At 35.4% G+C, this 22752-nt stretch overlaps 1 protein-coding gene across 6 annotated transcripts in view; it reads right to left on the bottom strand.

Annotated features, from left to right (window-relative positions):
• Nucleotides 1-22752, bottom strand: part of NAV3 (neuron navigator 3) — a 593230-nt gene that overhangs the window by 258309 nt on the left and 312169 nt on the right. For all 6 annotated transcript variants that reach the window (XM_082636004.1, XM_082636005.1, XM_082636006.1 and 3 more), the window contains exons 2-3: nucleotides 7152-7269; nucleotides 6466-6518 (exon numbers count right to left, since the gene is read on the bottom strand). In XM_082636004.1, coding sequence (XP_082492130.1) covers nucleotides 6466-6518; nucleotides 7152-7269 — 171 coding nt within the window. The remainder of the gene's footprint in view (nucleotides 1-6465; nucleotides 6519-7151; nucleotides 7270-22752) is intronic.

The raw sequence follows: 22752 nt of genomic DNA, 5'->3' as shown, positions 1-22752 counted from the left end.
TGATGGTATTTTGTGTTTACTCAGATAGTGGCTTATCAGTGGCAAACAACTTACAGCATTTTAAGTCAAAACTATCAGGATAAATGTTTAAGAAAGTGGTTGGTATTTAAATATATAGTAGAAATATTAAGTACATTTGCAATTTTTATGTACTTTTTATGTATGCAATTTTTTATGTATGTAAAGCTTAATAACTACCTGCAAAACCAGAAATATTTTATATCTTGTCTCCAGAAAAAAGGAAAAAATTTGTATGTGGAATCTGGTGTCCAACCCAAAGGGGGTTACTTAACTTCAATTTTTATTTGTCCTACTAATGGCACAAACCAATTTAAATATTGATACTCATAAGAAAAACATTTATACTATTTATTCTATAATATAAAATTAATGTAGAAAAGCATTCTTGTATCTTCAGCATTTATTTAATTTCTGAATGGCAGACCAGATAACTTTCATAAAAATACTGTCTTTCGTTGTAAATTAGACATAATATATTCTAAGAAATGTCTTTCTTACTTTACTATGTAGTTTTAAAAAGCTATAAAGATTGAAAACCCAGGTATATCTATAAGATGAAATATTGAACAGAAACTGTGGTCTTTGGTGTTTCATTAAATCAATCTAGCAAGTTGGAGTTCTAACAGACTTTAATCAGTCTAATTTCCTCATTGCAGAAATGAGTGAAAACTCTGAGCATTTACTGAATTCTTTTTCCTGGATCATCTAATCAGAATTAGAATTCCAGTGACCACTGTCCTTTCAACATGACACACTCTCAGCACCCCCATGTTATTTCAATTACTTCATTCAAACTTTACAAGTATATAGAGCAACTTCTAGAGACAAACTCAGTTTTAAAAATCATCAGGGTGATATTCTAATCATTTAATATAAATTTCCTAATACTTATACTTTACACTTATTCTTCTGAAGTGTGAGCCTAAATAAAGATAATGAATCATTAAGGCAACTACAAAGTAGAGATTTTCAGTTAGTATTTCTTTAGAGATCAGAGCTCTATTTGTAGGAAAGCATTTGTCTTCATTAAGCTATCTTTTTCTAGACATTCCAGAAGATGAACAGTTTCAAAATGGCAGGGGATCATGTGAATGGACTAACTTAGCAATATTCCACTCCTCTGAGTCATAGTGCTAGAATCCTGCAGCGTGCCATTTATAAGATTTTATTAAACCTTTAGAGCATTCCAATATTTTATCTCTTCCCTATTTGGTTAGGAGCCTCATCTTCTTATCTTACCTAAATAGATCCTTTAAAAGGGCAGCAGTAACAAGCAGTGGCTGAAAGAATTAAAACTTAAAAGGACAGCATAGTGATAAAAGAACAGGATACTTCTTCCGTCAAGAATAGTTTCACTGTCTGGATTGCTGTAAACTATAGCAATGAAATAAAGATGCCTGTGAAATCCATGATGGTAATTATTGTGGCAGCCATAACCCTGTGGGACATGGAATCAGAGAATTAAGGGAAGACTAAAACCTAATTTTTCATCTCCTAGGAATAGAAAAGGGTAAGAGGCACAAGTTTTCCAAAAATCCGCATCTCAGCAAATTTCAAACAATGTGATATGATAGAAAAGAAGGGAGAATGCTGTGGCTGAAAAATGCAGTCGAGCTATTAGAGTGAGGTGAAGGGAGGAAAAGGGAGGAAGCAGCGAAGAGGAAGGACAGGCTGGGAACCACACCCTCACCTCTGCCCCACTATCTAATTCTTGGGTTGAAACTATTTCACATGATCAAATTTCCTAACCCCTCCATGCATTTATGAAGATTACTAAATATCATGGCCTAGTTTATTAGCACCCCACTCTAACCAACTGAGCTAACTGGCCAAGTGCTCTAATGGTCTATTTTAAAATAAAGAAAATTTTGTTTTCAAAACAGCTTTTCCTCTACGTGTCTTACATTTTTGTCTAAGAACCCTGCACTTGTGCTTCTGCCTTTCAAATACATGTTGGGCATTTTTTTTCTGCTATTTTTAATCTGCTGGGCATTCTGGATGTTCCTGGTATTTATAGTTGGCTAATTTATTTCCTCATGTAATCTCACCAGAGTTGTGGCATGCAGCATATATTTTGAATCCTGATACCACCCACCTAGAAATTACTTAACAGGTGTCATCCATATTAGTAACTTCATCTTTGGATGAGGTTAAATATAGTGTTGAATAAGCTCCTACAAACTTAGTTCTGTTTTTTTCAGGATGAGTTTGGTCTCAAACTTATTAAGGAAAGACAGCAATAGATAGCAGTTGAAACTTGGAATAAATATGAATCAACCTCTCAATAATCCTGCTAATAAAGACAAGTTCATATTTTTCTTAAATATGTGCCCTTTAGCCAATGATATTTGAAAGAATTTTTGTTGTATTTTCTTTATCTGCTATAAAATACTATAACCAATGTTTTTTCTTTATATTATAAGGTAACCATTAGAGAATGACATGGAAAAGAGCACATTAATATTATCTAATAGTCTGAAGTCATTATCATATTGATTTGAATTCCTTCCATTTCTATGTAATCCACTAACAAATATCACCTCTTCAAGCAATCATATCCCCTTATGAAAGGGAAGAGTATCCCCATTGTTTTCCAACATTAAATCTTCCACACAGACTTCAAATTTCCTCCTCTGCCACGTCCCTGAGGATCTGGCATGGTCACTTGTCTCCCCATTCCCCTGGATCCTCCCCTCTCCCTATTGCTTCCTCCTTCTCTGCCTACTTCCGCCCTTGCAAAAACTCCCCTCACCTTGACTTCCTCTCAAACTATATATTTTTTATTCATCCTTCAACAGGAAAGTCCTGGAAAGATCATTCAAGACTCAGTGGATATCTGCACCTCTCAGCTATTCTTGAACACATGATCACTCTACAGAAGATGTTTACATGAAGGTCATTAACGCCTGTCTAATTACCAAAACTAACCCTCCTGCCTTCTGGTATACCAACCCATTGACTAGGTAGCATTTGACAGCATCTGCCACATTTTCCTCATCTTACTTTGCCCCGTCCCACTGGGTTAGTCCAAGTATGTACTACAGCTTAAGCTACCATAGCTACCCTAAGGATTAACAATCCATATCTGTTGATCCACTCTCTCAGTGATGGGCTCACTTTCTCACCACTCTTTTCACCCTTTTCTGACTCCTTCACCTCTGCTTATCACATACATGTTGGTATTCCTCAGTGTGAGAACCTAAGCTTTCTTGCTTTCTGACTTTACACAGACCTCCTAGAGATCTCATCCTTGGCCATGGCTTCAACCATTACTTACGCAGTAGGTATATTCTAACCAATACCTTACTTCTGGCCTTAAGAATCACATGCCTAATTGCCTCCAATAACCTCCTACTTGACGTTCCAATGGGTACATCAAATTCTACTTGTCAAAATCTGAATTTGTCCTCTTCCCTTCTTCACCTTTTAGCCTGTTTTCTCCCTCCATAATAATCATCTGGTTTAATGGTAACTATTTACTCATTCAGGCCAAAAAATCGGGGACCACTGCACAGTCCCTATATTTTTCATCTCCCATACCCAACTGAAGGCCAACACTTAAGTATTCTACAATGCCCAGAAAGCACCTGGGGTGATCATTTTTAATATTTACATCAAGTCACAACACAGCCCAGCTTTAAAAGTCCTCCAAAGGCTCCTCAATCAGCTTAGAGTAACATACAAACTCCTTCCTTTGGTCCTACAAAATCAGGCTTCCGTCATCCCCCCCAATCACCTCTCACTGTGCTCAAACCACAGTGGTCTTCTGCTCTGGAACACACCAGGCTCACTTCCTTCACATTCCTTTTGTTCTTCCCTATTAACACTGTGGCTATTATTTATTTGAATATTTGCTCCTCTGACCCTCAAGTGTCCCTACACCTGGTGTCTTATGTGCTCAGTTAATATTGCCTAAATATGAATAGCTGGCTGTTATTCATCAATATACCATACATTCATACCATGAGAGAACTTCTATTACTAAAGGCTGAAAATAATCCAATAAAGGTTACCAAGATGGAAATTTAAAAAAAAAAAGACAATTTGTAACTAGAAACAGTAGCAGACCTAGTTTTACCTTATCTTTTGTTACTAAACATGAACGCCAACCAAAGGCCATGAAAAATCAGATATATAAAAAGCATTGGCCAAGTAGTTCTATGAGTAAGGACAGTGCTCACTGTTACTAACACAGCACTGCTCGGTTGTTACACAATAAAGAAACAGGCAACATCCTGTTTGGAAAAGATATATGAAATTTATAAGCCTAGTCATGCTATCATAATTCTCTTTCCTCTACTTTCTTGTCTCAGTTAAAATCTGGAATTTTTATTCATTAATAACATAGTACCGATGCCAATTCTTAAGAACAGAGGCAAAAATAATTCAGCCAAAAAAGTTACATTTGTGTCATATGTATTCTTCTGAATCACCTTATTGAAGGCATGCCAATTTCAGGTTAGAAATTCAACCACATCAAAAAAAATGAGGTTACAAGTCATTGTTACTCAAAATTCAGTGTAATTCTGACTAAAACTTTTTGGCTGGAAAAAAAAATCACCTATTTTATAACATTTGCATTTCTCAGGTTTTGGTTTTTCTGTTTGTTTGTTTTTTAAATCAGAAGCAGAAAGAAATATCAACATAACATGTATACTAGATGTTGCATGACATTTGGGGGCTAATAAGGAGCAGGAAGTAATAAAATTAAGAGAGTCTTATACCCATGAGAATATTTTCAGATTTGTAGAATCTTAGGCACAGATGTTTCAGATAAATATCTAAGGACCGCATCTCTATTTATAGTTATGAGTTTTGAAGGTTTATTTGTTTATTATCTGTCATGAAGTAATAACTTGGCTATTTATTGAACTGTAATCAGAATCAAATTGGAATACCAGCAGAGAACATAAGAGTTTTAGTATCCAACATCTCTTTATGGTTGAAATAATGAAAGTAAAACCAACAGTGTTGGGTTTGAGAAATAACATATGATATTCAGGGACTATAGAGCTTTTTAATATAAAGCCTTAAAAATTTTTAGCAGGTATTAATTCATGAATGTGCTCTTTATAAAGTTTGTAGCAATACTACTCTGCATTTCCATATCAGTTTAGGTAGTAAAGAATGTCCATAATTATATGTTATTATCATATCATAATTAGGGTTCATTTTACAGATGAGAAAGTTGAGGCTCAGAGAAGTTACATGTCTTTCCCATCATCGTGCAGCTTTTATTATAGCAGGGCCTAAAGGTATTATAACTACTTCCAGTAAAACTTCAGGAAATAACCATAATTAATTTTAATAGAGTCGTCTTTGTGCCCAGAGTAATTAGATCAGGAAGTTTCCTTAAAACTGAAATGTTTTACAGAGAATCTTTCTTTATAGTGATTTTTTTTCACAAGAGCGACACAGAGTTCATGTCACTGTAGTAGGTCCTTAGAGGGGTGCTTAAACACACACACACACACACACACACACACGCTAGTTAATCACTCTTTAAAAATAAATTATTTTTATTATTTTGGATTTCAGTTTTCTGACATTAAATAAAGCAGGTCAGCAGGTCAAAACTGTTCATCATTTTTTTCATTCTTCCAGTTTCTGTCAATTAAGTACTCATTATTTTTATTTTAAATGTCTATTCTATGCTAAAAAGAGTTTTGGAGGAAACCTCATCTTGTGGATTTTGGCTGTCATTCCTGATTATATCTGCTGACATAACTTCAGTTAAGGCATTTTGGGTTCACGTTGTCCTATAAAATAAAGTTGTGGCTATTTAATTAAGAAAGGGGTGGGGTTTTATCTCAGCAGTTTATTAATCTATTATTTTATTATAAAACTCTAGGCTTTACCAAGTGGTAAAAATAAGAGAGGGCTGGGGGACAGACAGACCTCTAGATCGACAACTTTCTAGAAAAGGCTATGAATCATATCTCCTAGTCAGTCCCTGCTCAGCAAAATTCCAGCAGCCTGCCTTTAGAGTTACTTCCAAAAGTGTTGAAGAGTCCATGTGTTTACATTGGACTTTGTTATGAGCGAAGGAAATACTATTCATATATTTTTAAAATGCGCATGGCAACTTCTGTTCTTCAAACCAGTTGTTCAGACAAAAAGGCTCCACTTAAAACTGGAAATGGGATTTATTGCCACCAAGACCAGTGTTAAATTATTCAGACATCAGAACAACAACAAAACAAAGGTCAAGGATCTGATAAAACACCTGGAGATTGGTTCTTCAGGAGTCATACATATTCAACTGTATCGTTGTTATCACTTCTTCCTAAATTTCCCCCCAAGAAATATATATGATAGAATATGATCAAATGGTTTCTTAAACAAGGAGAGAGACATGCAAAAGAAACTTCTAGTTCATTTATAAATGCAGTTAACTCTGGAAGTGAAGACAAGCAATATACTTAGAATAAACATGATTCTTACCATCTGAGATTGACTCCTAGGACATCCATTGATATCTTCAACTTTTTCATTTGCTAAAGCCAAGAAATAAAATAAAAGAGAGAAAAGAAGAATGACATGCTTAAGCCATGAAGTGAAACACAAAAAAAGGAGACTAAGCAAAAAAGAAAAAAAAAAAAAAAACACCAAGCAAAATGCTGGTGCTACATCCACTCTGCCTCCTAAGCCGTGTACAAGAAGACACTCTTGTTAGCAGCCGCCAGGTCCATATGCACAAATCAGGCAAATAGAAAAAAAAAGTGAGTGAGAAGGAAGTGGCTGCTAATTCCTTAGCTTGTGCCAAATGACTGCTGGCATGAAACCTTTCACAATTGTCCCTGCTGGATCAGGATATAGTTTCAAGGAATCTCAGAGTGTATGAGTTGCTCCAGCTAACGAAATGCACACATGGGAGACATATGGTTTAATGAAGCGTTCATTTCTGACAATTCAGTGTATGTAAAGATACAGTTTTAGCCATTTAAAAGTATGGCCAAACTGCCTTTTTCAAACATTCTCACATAAACATTTTAATTAAATCACGGGGAGAGCTGCATTAATCTCAGAGACACATGGACCAAGTTCTTAAGCATCCAAATTAAATTGTATTTTACCAAAGTGCGTGGGCGCAGAAACTTTCATGGCTTTTCTCAGAGGGCAGATCTTACCAATGATCTGGATGATTTCTGCTAGCAGTACTCCATCTGCAATGTCTTGCTGCAAATCCTTGATCAGCCGCTTGTGGCCCGATTTTGCCAGGTAGTGGTTGGCCCAGTCCGTGTAAATCTGTTGAACAGAGGGAGGGAAGAAGTGAGATGGGATGAGGGAAAAGAGAGGCAATAAAAATGCTTAAGACAAATGTTGGATTCAAAGGGAAGTTATTCTGGATCACATTCCAGCTTAAGGAGTCATAGCTCCAAAGGAAATAGTTGTAAAATAATTTTTAAACAGCCCTTTCCCCCACTTATCTCTTGTTTCAAAGGGGGATGACTCACTCTTTTTTCAAAACCGGGTACTAGTCACTTGTGACACAGCAAAACTCCCTTCCTGGATGACTACTGAGGAAGCTCCTGTTTGCAAATCAGTTTGAGTTTTTACTCTCTTGCCCTTGGTTCTATCATATTGAAAATAATCTGCCTGTCCTTGTAAAAGGAAGCCACCTGGATTGATTTATACCAGAATCTTACTATAAAAATGTGTGTTTCTCTGAGAAGACTTTATTAAATTTGTCATGTGAGATACTGTATGTGACAATATTTTGGTATCATTTTATGAAATAATTGCAAATGCCTAAGCTATTTTATTTGAACTGTCATATCCCATTTCAGCCTCTTGAAATGCATTTATATAAGAGAATAGAGGAAGCAAATGCAGTTATTACATAGAAATTATAATACAGAATTGAGGAGCAGATTATGAGCCATAAGGTTGGCAATCTACATAAAGTAGAGGTGTCTCTCCAATAACAGATTATGATAGAAGAAAAAACTGAAACCGTTCAAAAACTTCACAAAAATAAAATGTTACTAATTTTTCAAATGCTATAGGCACTAACTGATGTAATGCAATCTAAATGTAAGGAAATAAATATGTTAAGACTTGAATTTCATGAATGGCTCATATGGACATATTAATACATTTATTACAAGGCAGACTATAATATGTGATATGATAGAAGAATGCAAAATTTGAAATGAGAATAGAGGAGGACAATTAACTGAGAAATATACACATAAAAATGTGTTATAGAAGCACTGGAATTAGAACTGGAAACATAATAGAACCTAAAGATAGGAAGTGAAGGAAAGGGCTTTCCCCACAGAGGGGACAAGATACAGAAAGGCAGAGGAAAAAAGGAATCAAGGGCACAGTTGTAAATTATATAATAAGGCAGGACGTCTGAAATTGTGACAAATTAGACTGGAAAGGTAAATTGAGCCTTGTAGTCATGAGCACTGAGTGCCAAGCAAAATGTAAAAAAATGCTTTTTTAAAATTTCTAACAAAACTAATACATGTTTTTATAAAAATAAAATAAAAGTGTAGAAACTGAGAAATGGAGGTTTCCCCACAACTTGCAACCCCACCCACTTTTGAATAACTTGGTATAAACAGTTCTAGAATTTTTTCTACGCCTACACACTTTACCACATGACACAATATTACAAACACATACACATACTCATGATAGAATACATGACCAAATCTAGCTCAATTTTACTTATCACTGCATTTTTCCGTTTTTTATGTAACAGCATTTTAATAACACTTCTAAAACCATTTTGCATATATTTTCTCATTATTTTTGATGTAATATTATATATAATATCAATCTCCTGTTGAAGGATATTTAATTTTTTTTAAATGTTTCCACTGCATCTAGATTTGTAAGATACATCTTATATATGTATCTTGGCACATTCATATACTAGTATTTTTTTACAGGACCAAAACCTAAAAGTGGGACCATTAAGTTTTTTTAATGTGTCCTAGGTACAAACATTCCAAAATACAACATAGAAGAAAAAGAGGGTGTTTCTTTATTTTAGAAAATACAAAGTGGCATCTTAATGCATATGTAGTGGTATTAAGTGTCCTGAAAGACATAAATAATTTGAAGCATCCTGTTGCATAAGAAAAACATATATGATAGCAACACTACATCTTTCTCCATGTTCATGATCTTCTTTATACTGAAGATATTAAAGTGTGAGAAAAATCACTTGCACAACTGTCTCCTGAATTAGAAAACAAACGCATGATTTCTAGATAGACACTTTTATTTGGTGATCATTTTCCTCAAGATTTTAGTCTGCTTGTGTTATTGTAAAATTTTAATTTTATAAGGACTTATACTGTTTAGAATATAAAAAAATTCAGCACTTTCCCTTCATCTACACATCAATCAAATGATAGCATTAATTGTTTGGTTTCTAGTAGAAATTTCAGGGCAAGCTAGGCTTGATTTGTGCCTATCTCCTAGGCAGCGAGTTATAAGCACCGTTAATTGACTTTAAAGGAACCACAAAGATGAAGAACATGAGTTCTGCAGTCAAGCAGACCTGGCTTTGAGGCCCAGCAGACCGCTTGCCACCCCTGGGACACTGAACAAGTTGCTTATCCTTTCTAAACCTGATTCTTCATCTGCAAAATAAAGATAATGATAATACTTACATTATAAAATTGTGTCAGGAATAAATAAGATAGCACTTGTAAAGTGCCTGTCACAGAGTTAGCCCTGAAAAAAGGTCTGCTGTTATTATCATTTTATGGCATCTAAGTGTTATTTGCTATGATGGCTTTCCAACAAATATGTTTTGATGTTATCATTTTGCAAAGGTTAAAAAATTTGAAAGTATTGGCAGTCAAAGACTTGAGAAACTGTACTCGTTGCTTTCTTACACTACTCACATCTCTGACTCCTGCTATCTAATTCACTGGGGCCACAGATCTGTCTGCCATCCAAACTCAGAGGAATGTATCCAATTTTAAGGCTGTGATGTTCTCATCCAGGCCTGCAATGCCTCCATCGTGACACAACCTCCAACAAACTCCATGTTGCATGGATTCCTCTTTTTTAATGAAGGCATTAAATTATGGAAAATATATTCATTTAACATTTATTTAAATATACACAGACTAGAATGTATTAAAAATAAAAACAATAATCCTTTTATTTTCCAAATGCATGTCAACAGTGCCTTAGCCTCTATCCAAATCCCTCCTGGGACTCAGGTGAGAAAACAGATGGGAAACCAGCTGGTTGGCTTCAAGACCTTGTTGGGATAGCCTCTGGCTGAGCTCATGAAACACATTTTCACTTGGTCCAGGATTCCTTCTAGAGGAATCCCAAGCCCGAGTGCTTTGACTCGTCCAGCGTCTCTAACATATGAGACTTTGCTCAGATAGTAGCTCTGACTTAGCTGCAATCAGACAAATCTATTCAGACTAAATAAATGAATTTAAAAACTAAGTCCCGGGCCTCCCTGGTGGCGCAGTGGTTGAGAGTCCGCCTGCCGATGCAGGGGATACGGGTTCGTGCCCCGGTCTGGGAGGATCCCATATGCCGCGGAGCGGCTGGGCCCGTGAGCCATGGCCGCTGAGCCTGCGCATCCGGAGCCTGTGCTCCGCAACGGGAGAGGCCACAACAGTGAGAGGCCCGCGTACGGGAAAAAAAAAAAAAAAAAAAAAACAAAAACTAAGTCCCATGCACTTTATTTACTTACTCTTTCTAACAGTCATGTGTAGAAGATACCTGATTCAAGTTAATCAGTGATTTTCAAAGGGTTATAATCTAGATTAGGAAATATAAAACAATTACAAAGCAACTTATACATATATTTAAAATTAAATATATATAAACTTATATTTTCCTGTCTTTTAAAAAATAAAAAGTTAAATTTAAAAAAGTGGACATATGAACTGTGTCTTTAAGGAGACAGTTTTCAAGCAAAGGACACATGGTATATAAATATATTTAAAACTCATCAATAAACTTTCTGTAATAACCTGATGAGAGAAGATACAAACAACCTGTCAATCATCATTAGAATCTGTTGTTCAAGTAAACACAACAGAATGGTGAAATCATGTCCGGATTTTGGATCTGAGCTCCAAAGTTGCCCTTGATTCATTCCCATAAAAATAATCACAGCATTTAACCTCTTAGCCTCAGTTGAATGAGTGAAATGTGTGGTACTTATTTTGTAGGATTATGGTATGAATTACAGTTGTTTTTTTTTAGTGAAGAAACTGATATAATTGGAAATAATATCATAGCAATCGTAAATCAATATTTGGTATTTTCTACAGGATCATTAAGTGTTTAAGTCATCAAGGTTGTGACCAAAGCTTTAAATATCATTTACCTTAAAACATCTGAGGAAAGCTGGCTTCAGATGTTTAAACTTCAATATTATGAATATAAATGTCATCTCATTATAATTATATTTCAGTTAATTCAGAAGAACTAATGATATTACATTTACCAAAGTGCTACTTAGAAACTCTAGCACAGTTGTATGTTTAATAATGCATTTACAGTAATTTAAAATAATAGAAATTAAAGGCACCATGGCATACTTTATATTTCATATTTATCAGCATGGGTTTTAGGGCCTATTGTGCAACAGCAGGTATTCTTTAAGGAACAGTCTATATGGTTGGAATTTCTACTCTGCCACTCAATATCCATGTGGATACCAACTGAACATTTATTTCCTCTCAGTGTAAGATTTTTCTCATCTGTAAAATGGCAATAATAGTATTAACTATTAATGGGATTATTGTGAGGAGTTAATAAATTTATACTTTTGGAACATGGCCTTTCACTTACTAAATATTTGTTAAATGTCAAATAGCATTATCAGTTCACATTTTCACATTTACATTAATCATAATTAGTTTATTAACATTATAAAACAGTATCTTCGTCAAATCCTTAAATCTTAGTTGTCCACCCAAAGGTAGTTGACCTAACTAATTAAGGAAAACTGCTGCAAGTTGTAATGATCTCTTAATTATTTGATCTTATAATATTTCTTTTACAGTGAGTGCTAATTTTTAAATTATAAAATAATAGGATCAAATAGAAGGCAATATTCCTGATTTCAAGCTATACTATAAAGCTATGGTCATCAAAACAATATGGTACTAGCATAACAACAGATAAATAGACCATTGGAACAGAATTGAGAGCCTAGAAATAAAACCATGCATATATAATCAACTAATATTTCACAAAAGAGCTAAGAACACTCAATGGAGAAAAGACAGTCACTTCAATAAATGCTGCTGAGATAATTAGATAGTCACATGTGAAAGAATGAAACTGGACCCATATCTTATGCCACTTAAAAAAATTAACTCAGAATGGATTAAGACCTGAAACCATGAAACCCCTAGAAACAAACACAGGAATAAATTCCTTGGCATGGGTCTTGGGAATGAAGCTTTGGATATGACACCTAAAGTACAAGAAACAAAACAAAACAAAAAACAAGTGGGACTACACCAAACTAAAAAGCTTCTGCACAGCAAAAGAAATCATCAACAAAGTGAAAAGACAACCCATGGAATGGGAAAAAAATATTTGCAAACAGTATAATCTGATAAAGGAATTAGTACCTAAAATATATAAAGAAATTGTACAATTCAATACCAAAAATACAAATAACCCAATTAAAAATAGGCAAAGGATTTGAATAGACATTTGTGCAAAGAAAATACACAAAATTCCAACAGGTATAAGAAAAGATGTTCAATATCACTAGTCATTAGGGAAATGCAAATTAAAACCACAATGTGATAGCACCTCACCCCTGTTAGAATGGCTGTTATCAAAAAGACAAGAGATAACAAATGCTGACATGGATATAGAGAAAAGGGAACCCCTGTGTACTACTGGTGGAAATTTAAATTGGTATAGCCACTAGGGAAATTAGTATGGAGGATCCTCAAGTAGTTAGAAATAGAACTACCATATGATCTAGCATTTCTACTTCTGGAAATATATGCAAAGGAAATAGAAACACTAACTCAAAAAGATATCTGCAACCCTGTGTTCATAGGAGCATTATTTACAATAGCTAAGACATAGAAAAAAACCTAAGTGTCCATCGATGGATGAATGGAAAAAGAAGTTGTGGTACATATATAGATATATAAAATATAGATATATAAATTTATACACACACACACGATGGAATGTTATTCACTCATAGAAAATGAGGAAATCCTACTATTTGCCACAATATGAATGAAACTTGAAGGCATTATGCTAAGTGGAATAAGTCATAGAGAGAAATACAAATATTGTATAATCTCACTTACATGTGGAATCTAAAAACAAATGAAAAAACCTCATTGAAAAAAAGATCAGACTTGTGGTTACCAGAGGCAGAGGGTGGAGGGCGAGAGGGAATTGGAGAAAGGTGGCAAAAGATACAAACTTCCAGTTACAAGATAAATAAGCACTAAGGATGTAAGGTGTGGCATGATGACTACAGTTAATGCAGCTAATATATGATACATAGGGAATTTGTTAAGAGAGTTAATCCTGTGAGTTCTCATCACAAGAAGACTCCCCCTCCCATTTTTTTCCTTTTACTGTATCTATCTATATGAGAAGTTGGATGTTAACTGAATGTACTGTGGTAATAATTTCACAGTATATGTAAACCAAACCATCAAGCTGTATGCCTTAAACGTATACAGTGATGTATATCAATTACTTCTCAATACAACGGCAAATGAATAAATAATAAATATGGCTGTAAAAAAATAGAAGACAAAATATAGACATCATATTGCTTTTATCCTGTTACAGTAAAACAACATCAGAAGATCTACTTTGGTTCTCCATGGAGTCTTAAACTTTTGTTTATGATGAATTTTTTTTTTTACTACTGACAATATAATGCACTGCTTTTGTGTATCACAGCAAACTGCTCCTGAATTTTTTAACCATAATTCAGTATTTGATGAGTGTATTATAAATAACCTGACAGTTATATAAAAATTATTATGACTGTTTTTGTTACTGCATACACTACACTCTGGGGTATACAAATGTTTCAATGAGATACAATAATTTATTTTTAATGAGTGCTAAATGATCAAAGAAATGTAGAGAAGTAGGTGGGGAACAACAGACTCTTCAGTCAAGAGCCTATTTTAACAGAAAGACACTAACCTATAACCTACTTATAAAATATTATAAATGAAGTCAGATGATTTTAAATATTAGTTGAGCTGGTTTCAACCCTGCATTTATTTATACACATTAGTTTCTCCCCAACATTCAAGGAGTAGTGATATATTCCCGTAAGCACTGCTCTCTGGTTTATTCAAATTATAGGTTTTGAGAAGTCAAATAGGCTCTTCTAATCCATAGCAGAAAGAAACTGTTTTGAAAACCAACAATTTCAACAGTAATAATTGGGTTTTCACATTACATAAATTAGCAAAGGACTAAGCACATAAAAGATAAGCCATAAATGGTAGATTAGGGAAGAGTGACCAGTGATGAAAATATTTTTTCCCACAAAGAGAAGAATTCATCCTGGGAAGAGAACTGGAAGGAAGGAAAGGTGCTAAGATTCGACCCAACAGGCCACCTTTCTGGGCAGAGTTTCATAGTAGCATCTGGACCTGAGAAGGACTCACAAAGCATAACATCTACCAAAAGTTTATGGGAGAGCATCCATTATTTTCTTCCAATTCCTGAGAATCATATGGGATTTTCTAAGGGAAAGCAAGTGAGCCCAGAGAGTATTTGAAATCAGGACAGGAAGGATGCTTAGACCTAATATGGGAAAGGACAAAAAGCAAGAAATATGTGAGCACAGGTTATGATAACTCCAGTCTGACAGACATCATAAATTTCACCACTTACCAGACAGTGGCACTGATGGGCACTAACGGCCCATAAGATGTGGCATCATGGTGCCGTGGTAGTAAGTACCCTTGTTCACCAACCCTCCCCAGACTATCACTTCAGGGAGAAAGATGTACAAGGGAAGGAGAAGAATCTGAAGTTGACTGGGCCTTTTCTGATAGGACTGAACTTTAAACCAGAAGTAACTGAATACTTTGAATTGGGAAAAATAAATTTTCTCCTGCTGTACAGAAATAGAAATTTGAGAGATGAACTTATATATATATTCTTTTAAAAAAATAGAATCTCTTTGCTTATTATTATTATTATTATTTTTTTTTTTTCTTTTTGCGATATGCGGGCCTCTCACTGTTGTGGCCTCTCCCGTTGCGGAGCACAGGCTCCGGATGCGCAGGCCCAGCGGCCATGGCTCACGGGCCCAGCCGCTCCGCGGCATATGGGATCCTCCCAGACTGGGGCACGAACCCGTATCCCCTGCATCGGCAGGCGGACTCTCAACCACTGCGCCACCAGGGAGGCCCCTCTTTGCTTATTATTATTATTATTATTTTGGTCACACTGCACAGCTTATGGGGTCTTAGTTTCCCGACCAGGGATCAAACCCGGGCCCCCTGCAGTGCAAGAGAAGAGTCCTAACCACTGGACTGCCAGGGAATTCCCTATATATTCTTTTTAAAAGCTATAATTTTGTACACCTCAGTGTATTATTCAAAAATCCATGAGTGATAGGCAATGTTGGGCAAAGGAGATTAGAAAAATTACAGTATGGAATTAAGACCTGAAACATGCTATTTTTACTCAGTTTGAAATCTGATCACAGACTGGATCTTCAGTTGCTATCACAGAACTGATATGACCAAAAGATCCATGGAGTTCAATGTCATGACTCTTGCAGACCTTCTAGAAATCTCAATACTGAGGGCTATGAGGGACTATTATAAAATGAACCCATTAAAAGTTTTTGATAATATAAACATCATCACAATATATGTAATAGATTCACCAAGTAAATGGTTCAACACAGCTAGTTTATTTCTCAGTTTTTACATCAAGGAAAATACTGTTAATGAACTTTTAAAAAATTTTTCAAGTTTGAAGGTTGATTAAAAGTGAATATTGATGAGTCAACAACGCCAGAAAATCAGAAGAAGATCTATGAAAGCAGGTAAATTCTAAAGTAAACATAAAATAAACTCTAATAATTTCCTTTTGCTTTTTTTCTTTATTTCTCACACCCAATCTCTGACCCAGTTCTGTTAATTCTATCTCCTTAATATCTTTTGACCCTTCGGCTCCATTACTGCTGTAATTATTCTGGTTCAGCTTTTCATCATCTCTCACCCAAATTGCTTTAAAAGTCCTAGAAACTGTCTCTAAATTAGGCAGGGTATGCACTAAAGTATTCTATACACTATAGATAGGGACTGCTTTAAAATGCAAGTCTGATAAAGTAATTTACCTTCCTACCTAAAAATCACAGGATAGCTCCCACTTGACTTCAGAATAAAAGTTTCCGTATGAAGCCAATTTACTCCAGTTCTTAAAAGTGAATTTGTTTAAAGAAAAATGGCCAAAAAAAAAAAAAGAGAGAAAAAAGAAAGCCACAACTATGAAGGTCCTAGAAGAATGATGAAAGATTGAGGAATGCCATCCAAAAGGATGAGCTTTGACAAGCAGAGAGAAGGGGAAAGCATATTCCATATATATATATATATATATATATATATATATATATATATATATATATATATATATATATATGGAGGGATAGTGAAACTTATTAAGGGGCAGAGGTGTATTTCATATTCTGAATTCTGAATCCATTTGGTCTGAATAATTCCATTTGGTCAGAGCACGGGGAAGAGGCACATGGGAAAGCTAGAGAGAAGAGGACAGGAATCAGGCAGGGGTCCTATGTAAAGAGGGCTGTATCAATATTTTAGGTAAAAGCTTATTTTTATGTAGGAGGAGGCATAAAAATGACAGATATGGCTGTATTTCTAAACTCTAGCTCTGGTGTAGCTATGAGGGATAGAGAAAAACAATAAAGGGAGACTGCTTAAGAGGCTAAGACTTAAGACGTAAGACTCCCACTTTCTGGATGGTAAAATAAAAACTTTTCCACCCTGTATTTTCTAGGAATTCTCCCTTAAGACAGCAAGAACAAAAACTGAAAGCTCCAACTCAATCTCCTATGACTGCAGTATATGAATATGGAAAGCAGCTAAAAGATACATGATTTAGCAAAGATACATGATTTAGCAAAGAGGAGTAAAGGACCATCAAGCCCACAGGAGCCTGCGGAGAGAGACATCAGAGCAATGCAAAGAGATTTTCCCATAGGATCCCAGAACAGCTCAGGAAGTGTGGGCAACAGACCAAGTGACAAGTTGGGGTGGGAGAAACCAGAGACAAGAGCTACTGTACCTCTTCCTCATACCATCAAGAGCCAGGAAGTACAGACCAGGGAAAAGCCAGACTTAGAGATATCAGTCAGACAGGAGGGTGGAGGTATAGGAATGAAAATGAGGGATTAAATGAAATTATGCATCCTGATACTGAGACTCCAGCAAGTGTCTTCCTGTCCTAGGTTCTTTCTCCTTCAGAAATGCAAGATTATATCTCCCCCATCCGCATTCCAGCCAGAAATGGGAAGTCCTTCTCAGACAACAATTATCATCCCTAAGACCAACAGACATCAACATTCAAGGTACCCAGTGGATCAACCAGCTGGCCAGTGGATGACCTAGAGTGAATCCCAGAGGACACTAAGAAATGTGTGGATGTGTGAACATAGCTTTTTAGTGTCTCACACTTGATACATACAGAGTTGAAGGTTACCATACAGTTGATGAAATCCTCTAAAATAAAATACAGACACCAGATGGGTAGATAAAAAAGAACAAAATAGTGTCAAAGGCAGGAGTAGAATAAGACTTCGTTATAATGTTGGTGTCTACCACTTAATAGACACCCAAAAAAGCCTGGCTCACAGCCTTTTGGTCCATCTATATACAATCCATATACATAATATATACATGATATACATGATGCTTTCATTTTTAGATTTTAAGAAAATACAAATATTTCTTACTTTTAAAAAAAATATTTGATTTTTGGTTACAAAAAAGAAAACTTCTTAATGATGATTAGTATATCAAAATTCTGGTCCATGTCACATATATTACTAATAATATTTTCCATGTGAAGGGATTACCAGTCTTAAGTAAACGTTAAAATTCATATACATGCAAAAATATCACTTTCCATTATTACTGCATTTAACCTTTCAAGTTCTCTGAGAGTTATTTCCTACCTGAGAAAAGAATATACCTTGGCTGCCTACTGTACTTATTTTGACCATAAGCCAGATGGAGCAAATAATCAACATAAATATTCTCAACTTTCATGCTTGCAACCCTACCCATCCCAGTGACACTTCCTTGGCGTATAGCTGTCAAATGTACCACTTGATTCAAGTTTCAGATTTTATTGAAACTGAAGTTATATTGATATTTTCATGTACAACTGCATTTATCTGTTTAAATTTATAGCCCAAGTGATTACCTTGGAATGTAATGACATCTCCTTTTAGGCATACCTCGGAGATATTATGGGTTCGATTCTAGACCATCTAAATAAAACAAGTATCTCAATAAAGCGAGTCACAAGAATTTTTTGGTTTCCCAGTGTATACAAAAGCTATGTTTAAACTATGCTGTAGTCTATTAAGTGTGCAATAGCATTATGTCTAAAAATGCAATGTACATACCTTAATTAAAACATATTTCATTGCTAAAAAATTCTCACCATCGTCTGAGCCTTCAGCAAGTCGTAATCTTTTTGCAATAGTAACAGCAAAAATCACTGATCACAGATCACCATAACAAATGTAATACTAATGAAAAAGGCTGAAATATTGCATGAATTACCAAAAGGTGACACAGAGACACGAAACGAGCAAATGCTGCTCAGAAAGCTCAATGCAGGGTTGCCACAAACCTTTGATTCGTAAAAAAAAAAAAACCCAAAACACACAAAAACCGCAGTTACCTGTGAAGTGCGATAAGGTGAAACAATAAAATGAGGTAAGCCTGTATTTTCATACAGGAATAAGAAACTTTTCCATGAGCAGAAAGAGACCTAAATGTAATCTAAAAGGAAAACAAGAGATAGAGTTTACTATGCTAACTACCGTATTCCTGATTTTTTTTTTTTTTTTACCTGCAGTTTATTTGTAGGGAAAATAATGAAACCAGAATACAAACTGGGGCATGCATAATCAAATCCAATCAGCCAACACTGACTGCACAGCGCTGCGCTGGGTACTGTGGCCACATTAAAAAGGAGAAGACACATAGTTTGTCCCTGAGGAGGGAAGCAAGGACTGGGCAGGGAGCAGGTTAGCCCATTTTGAGAACCCACCAGGTGTTCCTTGCAATGATGATTGCCTCGTCTCTCCCCATCTTGTCTATCTGGTGACGTTCCAGCTACCTCGATCCTTTTTCCAAATCATCACTCCCCACACTCTTGTGAAGACTCCCTGGCATTTAGTTGCGGTCATATATGTCACTCTCTGATCCTTCTGACCACTCCAGATGTACTGATTGTTTTGGTTTTTGAGTCATATTTTCTCCTCTAACCTTAAGTGTCATCATCATCCTGGGCAATTTCCTCATCAGTGGACAATCCAATAAACACTCTGCCAGAAATGAAATATATAAAGAAGAACCATCTACCCTGTCTTAAATTCACAGCGCTTTTTAATGATCTTTTCTTCTACAGAGAAAATGACATTTTGTAAATTTTTGAAAAAGGAGTTGGATATTATAACCATACAGTACAATTCTGGTACTAATTTAACATTTTTTCACTTAACTTCAATCGCATTGCCACTGTTACCAGCAGCATGACCAAAAAAAAAGGCTTTATAGTATTTTTTCTCCAAGATGTAGTATCTGCTAATAATATTGTTGAGAGTAAGGCACTATTTTAAACACGTTAAATGGTTTAACTCAGTCGATCCTCAAAGCTTCCTAAGAGGAAGATCCTATTATTCCATTTTAGATATGAGGATCTTGAAACAGAGAGGTGAGGTGTTTTCCCTAGGTCTCAACATAAGAGCGCCAAATAATCCAGATATTCTGGCCCAGAAGCTGTCCTCTTAGCTCACACAAAAGGAGATATTTCATTTATGAGCTTCCCTAACTCCAGCCTCCTACAGTTATTTCCATTGCATCTGACATGCATCTCAAAATATGGGGGAAAGCCTCCTTTATTTGACTGCTACAACATCTGGCATTTATAGAATGCTCTATGGGGGAATCCATCCTAACTGCTTGCAAAATTCTAATAACCCAGGTGATAACATGTACCAAAGAGTATTTTAGAAAACCAGTTAAAAGAACTTTTACTTCTCATACTTTTCTAGGGGAAAAAAAAAAAGCATGATACCTGAAATTCTTTTACCTTCTTTTTATCTCAGTCTGATAATTGATGTAAGTTAAATTCAAGGTAAATATTAGCAACCGTCCTTCAAAGAAGAAATAATATGGCAGAAAAATATGTGTAAGAAAATAATATTAATGAAACACAGAGGTAAGAGAGAATAAACCTCGATTAGTCTTAGCAATTCAGTTTCTAGGCTTCTGACCTGGGTATTTCCACTCACGTACCCATAATTAGCAGTGAGGAATTGACTGTTAGAAACATTAAGCATGGACCAGTAATTCTCAAAGTATGGCCCCTGGACCAACATCGTCAGAGTCATCTAGGAACTTGTTAGAAATGCAAATTATCAGTCCTCACCCTAGAACCACTGACTCAGAAACTCTAAAGGTGGGGACAGTAATCTGAGTTTTAAAAATTCTCCAGGTGATTTTGATGTATGCTAGCTAATATTTGAGGACCACTGGCATAGACAATAATGTTCACACGTAAAAATGGATTTATTTCTAGCACTTTAAACTGTGTTTCACTGTAAAGATAAAGTTATTTCAATGTAAATTAAAAGTAACAAAAGACTCAAAGCTTATATAGTATTTTCCCTTACTTCCTAAAATTCTCCTGCTACCAAAAAAAAGACCCCAAAACTAAAAAACACCTCACAGTGAGCCCAGAAAATACTGACTACAAGTGCTCTTTGCAAACCATTCATTCCCACATTAAAAACTTTAAATTTTTAGTAATAAAGGTAGGCATCCATTTCAAAGTTTTTTCAAGGTTAAAAAACATCTATTTATTTAGAAGGAGGTGAACAGCAGGTGGTTTATATTTACTTAGGCTAAAAACATAAAACTTGGAAGCTGAGAGAGAACACACTTCCTGCTGTGCTAAAGAGCTGCAATGAAGAGTAATGGAAATAGAAGTGCATCACCCCAGGGGCACTGATACATCCAGCCAGCCACTGCTAATCTGCAGGAGTGAAATTTCTGGGGACAAAAAGAGACTTTTAAAAATATTTGTTTTCTTGCTATCTTCTTTTTTGTCGTTGTTACATGAATTATAAGCAAACACAATACTATTTGGAAGATTTTGTTGATCCCCATGGGGCCATATCCTATTTTCATAAATATCTGAAATTTTTGAAACTATCATGAATTATAGTAACACACACGCATATATGTGTATATACACGACACATGGTGATATGTGTCATGTAGTTTGCTGTTTGCTAAGGACACTTTGATGGATCCAATTTATATTCCAATCAGACACAATTATTTATTGGCTTCCTGCAGATGGTTTCTCTACAGTGACATGCTGTAGCTCCAGATCACCACATGTAGGGGCTAGAGCCACATAACTCCAAGACCATCAGCTGGAGTGCATCTACTGTACAGCTTTGTCATGCTGCAAAGTAAACCTGCTCACCTAATTGGACAACCACACTAGTGGTCTCTTGACCCCGGCGAGAGCACTAAGATTTTAGAAGTCATCACACTGACAATCACCATAAAAATCTCCAAATTTCATTCTGAAATCCTTTCATTTTAAATGTACCACAACAGGTAGACTGCTAAGGATTCAATTTAAATCCCTTATAAGTTATTACACTTCATTAAGTAAAATGGAAAATAAAAATGAAAAAAAAAGGCAGACTGCTCACTATATGATTTCATACTGTATTTATATACAAATGCAAGGTAGCAAATAGAAATCAAAGATTCTAATTTGGCCAATATTTCAAGTTCAAGCCTCCAAACCAAATTTTACCATCTATTTTCTTATAAACCTATTCCAGTGATTGAAGTTGTTCCCCAAGAGGATGTGAAACATGGTCTAGAACATTCACCCAACATGGACAACTCAGGAAGTAAAACTTCTCACTAAGCAAGTAAGCCGATCTCAGCTGATGTTGTTCTCTAACTCCCAACCCCTCTGAGAAAAAAAAATAAAGTTAAATTTTTGAAGGGTTTCAGAAGTAGAGCCTGGAGTCAGAGATTCTGGGCTCCTTTCCCAGTTCCACCACTTACTACTGGATCTTGAGTTTCCTCCTCTTTAATGCAGGGATCATACATATCCTTATCTACCCTGCCTATCTCAGAGGATTATTGTGAGGATTAACCGTAATAGAAAACATTTGCAAAAGCAAAATATATTATACAAAATAAGGCATCATTATTATAATCCATGAAATGTTACCCATGGATTACGTTTAAAAACATATTCCCCCAAAACAAACATAGAATCATTTCAAAGAACTATTGCACATGCATACTGAGATCAACTATGTTTTGTTTTTTAATTGCATTAATGAGACACAAACGAATTTATCTCCACAAAATGCCCTTATCTCGAATTTCTTCTCTGCCCATATCTGATGTATTTCCTAGTTTATTCTAAGAAAGGTCATACATCAGCTATGTATTA

Source organism: Mesoplodon mirus (assembly GCF_964341445.2).
Source record: "Mesoplodon mirus genome assembly, chromosome: 11".
NCBI lineage: Eukaryota > Metazoa > Chordata > Mammalia > Artiodactyla > Ziphiidae > Mesoplodon > Mesoplodon mirus.
Note: the sequence above shows the minus strand (reverse complement) of the source record. Positions and strands in the feature narration are given on the sequence as shown.